This window comes from Haemorhous mexicanus, chromosome Z (assembly GCF_027477595.1).
Source record: "Haemorhous mexicanus isolate bHaeMex1 chromosome Z, bHaeMex1.pri, whole genome shotgun sequence".
Taxonomy (NCBI): Eukaryota; Metazoa; Chordata; class Aves; order Passeriformes; family Fringillidae; genus Haemorhous; species Haemorhous mexicanus.
The window spans coordinates 18,713,788-18,725,878 of record NC_082381.1 but is presented as its reverse complement, the minus strand read 5'-3'; the positions used below and the strand labels follow the sequence as shown (position 1 = coordinate 18,725,878).

The 12,091-nt window shown below is 35.1% G+C and overlaps 1 protein-coding gene across 2 annotated transcripts in view; it reads left to right on the top strand.

Annotated features, from left to right (window-relative positions):
• Nucleotides 1-12,091, top strand: part of FBXL17 (F-box and leucine rich repeat protein 17) — a 269,579-nt gene that overhangs the window by 244,228 nt on the left and 13,260 nt on the right. For both annotated transcript variants that reach the window (XM_059873473.1, XM_059873474.1), the window contains exon 8: nucleotides 10,266-10,408. In XM_059873473.1, the coding sequence (XP_059729456.1) occupies nucleotides 10,266-10,408 (143 nt within the window). The remainder of the gene's footprint in view (nucleotides 1-10,265; nucleotides 10,409-12,091) is intronic.

Below are 12,091 nucleotides of genomic sequence, written 5' to 3'. Positions count from 1 at the left end.
GCAGATATGTCTACACGTCTATGTGTATCAATCTTTTTTGTTTCACTTTTTAAATTTTTGTTCTTTTGTCTTCTTTTCATGTAACACATAAATGTGTTACATTTCATAAGACCACTCACTTTCTGTTCTGCCTATCCCTTTCAAACATAGCTGCCTTTTGATAACACAATCCATAGTGTCTTGAAAAGCACAATAATTTTTTCATTCTGTTCAGTGCTGTTCTGTCTAGTCCTTGCTCTGAGTTCCCAGGCATACCACTATACAAGATTACACAACCACCCTAATCCTATTGCATGAACCACAGTTTTCCAGTCTTCACTTACCATATTGCAAGAAGACTGAGTAAGGAGAGTGAGTATGAACTGTCTGGGTTAGAGAAATAATTATGTGATTCTTATGAATAATAACCTGTACTCTTAAAGTAGAGAACAGTAAATTCAGTATCAATATCACAAATGGCATTGGGAATTTTTTTCTGGGAGTTAAAAAGTACTGCATGGTCATTGAAATACATGAACAGCCCTTGCTCTGGTTTTTTTGATTGCATTGCCTGTTACATTTTGTGAAAGTATTGCCTTTTACTTTTTGTGTGTTCCGGTGAACAGTCAAATATCTAACCTCTTGTTGTGCAGAACAGTTATACATCAGGAGTTATACAGTGAAAATCTAAATTTTCAATAGCCATTTTCTTCCACTTTTAGATTGTGTAGATAAAATTCTATTTTTGTAAACAGTTTTTATCTTTTAGTAAGTGTTTATTTAGCTCTTTTGTCTCAATTTCATTCAATTTTATGTTCTAAAATTGTATCTATTGCTGCTTGCTCCACTTGCTGCTAAGCTTATCAAAAATTAGGAGTTGCTACACTAAATCATGATTTAAGTAGTTATTGTTCTACCATCAAACAGTGTGAAATTCTTTAGTGCGTGACAGAAGTAACATGCTGTCATGCATTAATTAGATGTTCTTCATCCTTCAGTCTTTTAATCTTTTTGATGTGTACCCTTTCAAATTGATGAATTTATGACTCCTCTTTAAAAAGGCAAAACACATAATTCTGTTGTTCTTGAGCTTAGGACCTGTGTTTTCAACATTTTCTGTCTTTGGCAGAATGAGTACAGACCTCTGTCACAGATGTCATCCTTTGTCTCAGCAAGTATTTGCAGACCATCGGGAAGGCTTTTCAAGGTCACATTTTATTAATCAGAAGAATACAGTAGCTAGATTCCTTAGGAGAGAAAGACAAAGCTAAATGTACAAAAGGGTGTGTTCCCACATAATTTAGGATTACTTTCTGTCATTCTCCAAAGAGGCGCGCTCTAATCTTGCCTGATCTCACAACTGAACAGGCTAAACTGTTAAATTCCCTCTCTGGGAAAGCATCTTTAGTCTCTTCCCCCTCTCTTACAATCCCATGTGACTAAGAGCTAAAGTAAAATTCTTCCATTTTTTGACAACCATCATCTCTACATCCTGAATTTTTATTTCTTCTGTGAAATTTGGACATGACAAACTTAATTCATTCACCAGGATGGTCTGTTAAGAAGTGATTGTGATATTTTGAATTATGTAGGTGTACATATTACATATGTGCAATGTACATATTATTGTCTAATAGCCTAAATTTGTATATAAATTAATATATCTTTATAAAGTGTTACAAAGTGATTTTTCTAGCTTCTGCCATTTTATGATCTTAAACAGTTCCAGTAAAACATTCAGTGTTCTCTCCATATTTGATGTTCTGCCTTTTGTGATTGTATCTATAGTTCCTGGAGTACTCTAAGGAATGGCTTTTTAGAACAATTCACTGAAGTTTAGGAGCACTGCATACACCAGTTACCCAAACAATTCAGACTTTCAAAACAGGTTGTTTCTTTACTAATTCTCTATGTTAATGCATTGCATGTACCTCAGATCATTCAGGTTTACAGATCTCAGTTTTTGCTGTTCTTCAATAGTGGCTGATGTATCTGAATGCTACTAAGCTTCTGCGTACAACAACAGCTTGGAGTTACAGCTCTTAGAGGTTAGGTACGTGTTTTTTAAATAAGCCCAAGGCACATTATTTGTTTTGAAGACAGTATTTAAATTTCCTTGTTCCTTTTTAAAAGGATTCAGTTAATTTTTGGTGTCTTTGTTAACATGACAAAAAAAAAAAATTGTATATAGACTGGAAGAAGTAATTTTAAGAGTCCCTAGCACCTCAATACTCTCCTGATCCAAAAAAAAAGAAATTTACATATCCCTGTCCACAGAGTCAGTTGTCTGGTGAGAGAAAGGCAGTCAGATTGACATGGCTTGGTTTGCACTTGCTACATCAGAGTTGCCTGTTCCCAGTCATCTTTCTGACCTTAAGATGTGGCTTTCAGGAAAACTGGTGCCATGATTTTCTTGGGGATTGAAGCCAGGTTTGCTGCCTTCCACTGATAATCAGACTATGTGTGTGACAATTACTTCAGTGTAAAATAATGCAAAGAAAATTAGTTGTGTTTTAGTGTTGCCAGGAAAGTGAAAATTGAGCTTGGTCCATAGGGGCTATTTTGGCTTAAGACCTAGAGGTTAAAAGCAGCAACTCCAACCACTTTTGCAATCCATTTCTGAAATGGTTATTTTTTAATATTTTTATAAGACGTCTGCAGTCAGGACAGAAGTAAATATGCTGCACGCCTTTCAGTTTGTAGTACCAAGGTCTTTTTGCATCTTTGTTTTGAAGATTTTGAAGGGGGGGATGCTTTGTTTTGATTTTTTTTTTGCTGTTGGTATGCATTGAGTAAAAGTTACTGAAATGGCTGAAAAGTCACAGAGCTTAGGTTTGGGATTAATAGATTTAATTTCAACTGCAGATATATTTGTGATTAATTAATTCTTGTCAATGTTGGATTTTTTCTTGAGAGACTTGTATAAAACACAGCAAACCATTTTCTATGACTATCCATAGGTTAGCTTTGTTCTTATTATGAACTTTTGGGGAAACAGGTGCTTAATAGTTGTAACTTAAGATAATTTTATAAGATCATTCTTTTCTGTATTTTTAATTAAATTTCTAGTTTGGGGCGAAGCTTTGCTTACATTGCAGGGCAACAAGTAGAAAACAGATGTTTTATTATTTGTACAAACTTTTAGTTGTGTCAAATAGCCAAGATGAAAAAGTAAATCAAGCAATAAGATAAATTTTACCTGGGAAGTCATAGACCTCTAAGTTTCATGTGTTTCATGGAGTTTTATCTGTAGGATGAAAGTTGGTTAGTTGGTTAGTTAGTGATTTTCTTTGTATCAGTTAATTAAGTTTGCATTGAGTACAGAAATGTGTACTGTACCAACTTAATGGTAACTGTGGTTACCACAACCAGATCATAGCCAAGTAACTCTATACCATTTCTTTTTGTGACTCTGAAAGTAAACATATTTACCTGTATTAAATGTATTTTATATAAAAAATATAAAGTAAAATACTTTTTCTGCATGAGAGGTGTGTCTGTCATCTTTCCTCCTGCATGAGGTCTTTTCAGTCCTTGAGGCTTTCTTCCTCCAGACATTTTCCTTATGGTTCTTCAGGTAAAAAATAGGTTAAACAATGAGATTTTATTTTCAAAATTTAAACCAGAAATATATAAATTTATGTCTTACCATTTCCAAACAGCTTCTTTTTTTTTTAACTTACAGTAGTATTACTACTTTAGTGGTTTTCCACCATACTCCCAAATTAAGGTCAAAATATTATTTCCGAGAGAAGAGATTTGACCAGATTTTCTAAACTCTTAGAGAAAAAAAGGGTTGCTAAAGGAATACAGTCTGTCTCTTTTTCATTTCCTTGAGGCCTCTGTGTAGATTGGTTTCCTGTTGTGGTCATACCATTCTGTCTTTCTTCATTTTGTTGCAGCCCCATTCTTCATTCTCAAGAAATGTTGCCCAAGCGACTTAGGCACAAAGGTTCAACAATAAAATTATCACAGGAGACCTCAAGCAGCCTGAGGCAAATGAAGACAGTAGGGAAAAAACTAAATACACTGTGTTAAAATGCAGGTTGGCCTTGCTGAGAAGTGATACAGCATGCCAGTGGGAAAACTTGTGAGGTTGGGCAACTTTGCTTCTAAATGTCTCTAGGATTTACAAAAGATGAAATATTTACTTGTTCACATACCTTTCTGGACACTGCGTTTTTTGAGCACTTGCTATAAATATTAAAATACCAGTAGTGTAAAATATTTTTTAAATGACCACTGACCAATCTCCCTTTTGCATCACTTCTGTACCATAGGGAAAGGATTTGCTTGATCCCCTATATGTCTATTACATGAATGTGCTGTATGGGAATTTAGTTAGGGAATAAAGATTGACATTTGATTATGAGAACAGTGAAGTTCAGGGCTATGTCCTCTGTCTATGTTTTTACTTTAATTTCAAGGGAACTGCAGTGAAAACCAGGAATGCACTTGAGTGCATGACTGTAAATGGAATTGGCTGAGATTCCTGGTAGAAGGCCAGTTTTTGTACAGATTCTGTCTTACTTTGCTATTTCCTGGTGGCACTGAAACGTAGCTGTTATGAAAGGTCTTGGTTATAAAGGAATTAAAAACTATGTCATACTTCCTGTCAACTGGATGGGCAAAAGCCTGGGTAGATTTACAGTTTTTACTAGGAAACCAGCACAAAGTGGAGTTTTGGACTGATACATTCATGGCAGCCTTTATTTGCTACAAGATGAACTACAGTGTTTGATGCATGATTTATGTCAGGATATGATGAACAAACATTCATTTAATCATCAAAATACCCTTACAATTTCAAAACAGAAATAAATGAATTGTATAAACAGTTGTATCACTCAGTGAGTCTTTCATTTGAGGCATAAGCAATATGAATTGTGAGCTATGATTCCTCTCCTGGGTGAGCAAGTTCGCAAAGCAATGATTTCTTCCACTGCTGTGCATGGTTGCAGCAGGTAAACACCTTTTGACACATGGAAATGGAAATAGGCATGTACTGCCTTTCTGCACATAGCAGATTAGCTAAACTGCAGGATTTAGTAATTTTGCATGGCAGACAACCACCAGCCTCACCAGTGCAGGGACTAAACATGCGCAGTTAGTATCGTAGGCAAAATGATGGAGATTTTTCTCATGGCATCAAGATTTGCTCTGGAGAATAAAATTCTGTTGCCCTAATTTAAGTTTTTACAGGCAAGCATTTCTAAAGAAAAGCCTTTTCTATATATAAGCAATATTTAAGCAATACTGTAGGGAGTGTTTTTAACATACATAACTGAAGGTATCAATTTGTAAATGTAATAATATATTATAAAATCAGATGGCAGTGTATTGTCTATATTCAACAGTATTTGACAAATTGCAAGCGTTTGTGTCTAATTGCATGCTAATTTTTAAGTTCTTTTCCACAAATCACTTCAAATGAAATATCAAAATAATTTTGGTGACTGTTAAAACTTCAGTGCATTCAGATATTTATAATTTACCTGGATGATTTTCATCTTTCTCTCTTGTTTCTAATTCAATAGAGCAACATAAATAAAAGACGGAGAAGATTTTTTTATGTTGCCTATTTTTGGTCTATTTTGTAGAATATTTTCTTGTCTCTCCAGAGCTTTGTCCATTCGTATTTTAAATAACTCAGGCAAGTGACAGTAACTCTGTAATGCCAAAACTAGCAGAAGATTATTTCAAAATCCGTGAAGCTGATCTGTTTCACCATATTTTTAACACCTGAATGTATTGGTTTCTTTGCTAATTTTATTTTTATTGCATCTGCATATTGAAGTTTTAAGTCTCATAAACTTCTAATGTTTTTTTATAAATTAGGCTCCGCAGGAGTTAGTAGATAACTGTCAAAGCCACCTTAATAGCTTTTGGCTATAAAATAAATTAAAATATAATAAAGTATGTTATTTTGTATAATCTGTGTTTTATATAGGTGTTAATAGATAAATATTAATTATATTTGTATATTACATAATGTTTACATATAAAAATAAAAATATAATGGAAAGTTCTGTAAGAAGACTGCTTCTTGGTAATCCTCTGTCTAAAACCCTTAGAGAGATTGGAAATTTTGAATTCTAATTCTTGTACATTTAAGTGCTTTTGACATTAATGAAAAAAAGAAAGAAAGAAATGCAAAAATTATTTTTGCATGAATTCATATGTGTCTATAAATGCCCTGGTGTAAGGATGATATCAATCATAATTAATTTTAAAAAGCCTTTTTGTCCAGGCTTCACTGAAGGCTGACCAAATGCAGTGCCTTGTACATTTGCATTTTAGTTAATAATAGGAAGAAAACAGTAACACAGTTAAGCCTTACAGAGGTTTATTTGAAATAGAACTTATTGATTAAGGAAGCACTCTACAGTGTAGTAGTTGCATGTAATTAAAAAATATTTTCAATTGGACATAATTGTGTTCAATACACCAGATTTCCAAACAGTTGTATTTGGTAATATGATGCAAAACCTGGAGTATTTGTTTCTAGACATAAAAACTACTTCAAATTAAATTAAGAGTAGGCCAAATATCAGTTGTTTATAGCAAAGATATTTTTATTTTTCTGTTATAGCAACCTTAGACTTGAATCTAACACCCAGATAGCAACTGCTAGGTTCACAGGTAATGCACAGCTGAACAGAGACCTTCCCTCTGACAGACATTTCTGTCTGTAGCAGCAGATGCATTCGTATGTGTCGGTTTAATTTAATCAGTTTAAAATGAAGTGAGGTTAAATTACAATTTTCTCTTAGTGGTAGTGCACTATGGATGGAATTTGTCTGGTTTTCTCAGCTATTCCAGCTGGTCATCCAGAAGATCTTTCCCTTTTCTACAAACCTGGTCCTTTCAACTTCAATAGCCAAGTACCATTACAACCAAAAAAAGTTTTGCTTGATACAGCTCAAGTCTGTAGGGATGATTTTCCCGTTCCAGTTGTAGACACTACACTTTATCTTCTGCAGAGTAGGAGCTGTACATCAGTTGATTTCCATTCCACAAACCTAGCACTGAAAAAAGAAATATGGTATGTTGCTTTCGCAAAAATAAATGGGACTATAAAAAGGAGAAAAATAATTGGATGCCTTGTTAAATATTCAAAAAAAAAAAAAAAAAAGAGAGAGAGGTTCATATGTCAAAGCTAACATCTTCAAACTACTCGGGGTATTTTTGTGTATCCTTCTCTGCTTTATTTCAGTGTGTCAGGTTCTTCCCTTTGATTGCTGACCATGTTTTTAAGCCCGGCTGTCATTAGTGTTGAAACACACTTTTGGCTATTCACTGCTGATTGTGCTACAACTTCTCAAGTCACAGAATTCAAACTTAATTTTGTAAGGGTTTTGCTGCATGTCTACTCATTAAATTACTGCCAAGCTTTTGAAGAATAGCAGTGTATTCTGATTATTGTGGGCCAGTGCACAGCAGAGGAAAAGCTGGCAATGCAAACATTTTTTAAGCTAAAACTTGTGGCTTAAAATGTTTTGGTCATACAAGCCAGAGACGTGTGTGTACTCAGTAAAAGAACTTCAGGATGAAATAGCCAGGCTCCTTGCTGCACTGTGTAATTCTTCACGTAAACCTGCCTGATTCCACAGGATTGCCTTGCAGAAGTATTTAAAAAAAATGTTTCAGGGAAGATGAGAAAAATGTTACCTGATAAATCTGGTGTCTGCATAATGCGAGTTAATTATTATATGGAATGCAGTTAAGTGAACATGTGAATAAAAGCGACTTATCCAGGAAGAGTTGACACAGCTGTTAAGAGAAGTTGTACTTCAGTACTTTGGAGAAGTCAGGAAGCAATAAAGAAGACCTGGTTGATACAGTCTGTTGGGATTTCTAAGTAGCATTTCCCACAAAGGAAGGTGATTTTTGAAAGATGAAAGAATCCTGAACTGCAGGATTCCTTGCTACAGGATGTTATGGGTGTTATGTTCTGTGGGCTACAAGACTGATCAGATGAACTTATGAGAGTACAGAAGCATAAGCCCCAGTTTAGAAAATCCCTGGCCACATTTTTCATATGAGGAAAGTGTTCTGGAAAAGTATTGTTCCATTTTCACTGGTTCTCATGGCCTTTCTTTATCTCCCACTGCTGAATGCTGATAGATACTGCATACTGTGTCTTTTCTCTAACCCAGAGTGTACTTGTAAGGGTTCAGTTCCATATATGGAAATTTCCAGAAAATGGTCACTGGGGTTTTCAAATGGCATACCTTCTGTGTTTGAAAGATGAGCTGTAGTAGTATATGACTTCAGTATAACATATAATTTCAGTATAACACTCTTGTCAAAATATTTGGTTTTCCAGAGAGATGTCTGCTGATTTAATCTGGAAACAGATTTTGCCAGTATGTTCTAATGGTCTTTAGTGGCAATTCCATGAAAGTATTCTCTGATGATTTTCTTCTCTTTTACATGAAGCACTGAAAATAGCAAAATATGGTTGTGATTTTACAAACAGTGGCAAAATATTCAAATGAACTTACATTATTCTAAAGTAGTGGAAGGCTTTCAGTATTTTTGCACTACTTCAAGTCTACAACATTTTGTGTGGAGGTACAATAATTTATAATTACTACAGTTTTTCCTACTGAAAAATGTATTCAGAAAGTTTCTGACTATCCATACTTTTTATTATAGTGATATTTTAAAAGATACCTAAAAAAAAGTACAAAGTTTATTTTCTGCTATATATGTATTATATTTTCTTTTTAAGAGATGTGCTGGGAAGAGACCAGGAAATTGGTATTGTCCTACAAATATCAGTGAAACTGTAAAGAAACTACGTAGGTGCTTTTATCATGCATTCAATATACCATCAACAAAATTCAGTTAATATTTTGGAAAAGTGCTGCAAGAAAGAAATTATGCACTACTTCCCCTTCCACAGCTTCTGAGAATGTTTCTGGCGTCTTTTGGCTCATTTATTTGCTAATCAAGTCCACCTAGATATTTATAAATAATCCAAATACCCTCACAGCTGTTCACCAGCAATGCAGTCCTTTGCAGAACCACTGGAAGGTGAGGTGGGTTCTTTTCCTATTCTTCTAGATCTCATTTACATGCTGATTAGCGAAAACTATTATCTTGTATATCAAGAGCTACCAGCTCTTTGAAATTCCTCTTTTTTTTTTTTTCTTCGCCTGACATTTGGGAATATAGCATGAACAGAACAGCCCCATAGCTGCTGAAAAATCAGCTCTTTAAAGATACATGCATTACTTGGAATAAGTCACTCCTTCATCTTCCTTTTCAACAACTGCCCTATAACTGGAGTTAAAAACTGTGTGAACATCCTACCCCTTGATTATATGCAGGTGGCTGACTTCTACACCAGAAACCTTGTCCTTTTTTCTTAGACTGAGATTTTAGCTGCTATAATTTCTGTTAATAAATCCCAGCTTGACTTCCTGAGTCCATATTTCTGAAAAGTGCTACAGTCTATGGCGACCAGGGTGCCAGTGATTTTTTATCTTTTGTGTCATTGTCATGTCATGACAAAACCTTTCCAGCCAGTTCAGATCCCTTGTCGTTTCTTCTACATACCTTTTTTCAGCCCATTCAGAACTTCCAGATCCTCTTTCTTTTCCTTTAGTAAAGGTTCAAATTTTTCTTTTAATTCCTTCTGACTTTTTTAACTCTGTATTTTCTACTGGAAAAGTGTTTGTGACGAGAAAGTGACAGTGAGACACACCGTTGTTCTTACATCACCAAAATGAACAACTAGAAAAAATTGAATTTTAGAATACAATTATAGAATATATGGCATGAGATTTCCTGCAGGGTTTTCTAAAACTATGTCTTATTGACTCACAAAATGTCCAGTTAATCTAAGTGCTGTCGTTGTAGCATTATTTTCCTGGGGGAAAAAAGTATTAGTAGTATAAAGTCAGTTATTTTCTCTGAAAAGTGAGATAGAATTCATTTGATTTTGCATTTATTTCCATTTTGTTAATTGATCCTTGCTTCTTCTGGAAAAAGTAATTAAAAGAATTCTTATGGATTATGTCTGCTAATTGGTCTATTTATCTTGATTAGTAGAAGAATATATAGGATATATGTGTGTTTGTGTGTGTTTGCACATGTATGTACTTCCAATTTGAAGAGACAGCTTTTATATTGTTGAGAATTGTGAAACATAATGTCATTTACAAAGTGTGTGAGAACTGCTTTTCAAAACTGAATTTCAGCATTATCAGTGTGTGCATGGAGCTGAGGTTGCCATCTGCAGAGCTGTGTATTTCATGCCTTTCATGTCTTTCCAGCTCTGATAGCCATTGGGAGGTACAGCATGACCATAGAGACGGTGGATGTTGGATGGTGCAAAGAGATCACGGACCGTGGAGCCACCCAGATTGCTCAGCGCAGCAAATCCCTCCGATACTTGGGACTGATGAGATGTGACCAGGTAAGGAGCCTTTTCCTGAGCTGGTGCCTGATTCTGAGTGTGATAATGTTCCAGTGAGGGAGGCAGCAGGATTTATGTTTTTCTGGACAAAAATGTTTAGTATTCACTACTCTAGCAACTGTTCTGGTGTGCTGTGGTCACATAGGCAGCTCAGAAGGCACACAGAGAACTAGAAGGAGCATTACAAATGTTTGCTGATGTAGATTTTCAAAATGCATCTGTAGGTTACATTCACAGCCTGAGGTGCTCATAAGTTTTTTGTAAAATCTGCCCTCTGACAGTTTTGAATACTTTTGAAAGTGGTTGGCATCTCATGTTATAACTGTGACAGACTACTTTGTTTCTTAAAAAGAAAGGAAAAAAAATCTTCAGCGTAACTTCAAGAGTGATATAGCAATTTTCTATATGTCTGTGCTCTTGATCATATATCATGGTTTTGAAAACAGAAGGAAAAAGATTTGAATAAAATCGTAATGCTTAAAAGAGAAAAAAATACTGAGTTTCTTACTATGTAGCTTTATACTTGAAGAATAGTAAGAATATCTGTCAGTTTTAGCACTTTATCATTAGAGGAAAGAAGGAGAAGGCAGTCCATCTCCACTTCACCCTGTGTATAGCCTACAGAAATCACGTTCCTGTTTAGAAGAGAGATCAAGAGTCCCGGGAACACAGCAGAAATAGCTAAAAGAAAAATCATTGGAAGTCCAGAGTCTCTGACCTTAAGTCTTCACATAACCCTGCAGGGATTGTTTCTTTTCCAGCCACCACTAACAAAATGTCTGGCTTGTGATGCCCATCATAAGCATCTCTCAGGCTTGTGGATTTCTGATTGGATACTCTCTGTGGAAAAACAGGTTTTAGTCTAAGAAACTTCATGCTCCAAACCATTACCTTGCATCCTTCACAGTGCACTATAGAAGACAGTGACAAAACACAGTATTTCAAATGGTAAGGAATAGTAATGTCCAGGTCAGTGGCAAAATTAGAAACAGCATTTTGAAAAGCCAGCCTTAGGCAGTTTCCAGTTTGCAGGGAGGTTGAGCACTTTGGAAGAATTGCTCTGTCTATCAAAGCTGAGTCCACTTAATCTCCTAAACATTAGTGTTTTCTAAGAGCCAACAGACAAAAAGAGTGTGTGAATCTCTTTGATGGATTGTGCTAAGATTATGTACTTAGAGAATGTTAAAAGGGTAACTTAACCTTGGAATTAGGCCTGACCCAGAATCATCTAACCTCTTCTACACATGTGTTTATTTTGTGAATTTAGCTAATGTTGAACAATCAACAAGGATCTAGTAAGTGCAATAATTTTATCCTGTCTTTAGCTGCTATAGAAAATCAATGATCTTGATGTTGAAAATAAGCTTTACTGCCTCATAAGTTAAACTATATGTCATTTTCTTAGATGTGTACTACATTTAATTGCTGGTAAACACTTTTCTCGTTCTTTAGAGGAGTATACAACGTCTTTTGTGTTAAAAAAGTCAACTGCTAAAAGGAAAAAAAATAAATATTACTTAAGAAAGCTTCAGGGAAGATATAAAAGCACTGTTGACTGTGTGCCTGTGAGTGTGTGTGTGAATCTGCAAGTATCCAAAGTATGGTAGATAAAAGATGCTAAGAAATTCATAAACACTGTTACAGCAAACGGTGTAGTATTGGGACTACCACTGGGAATTATTT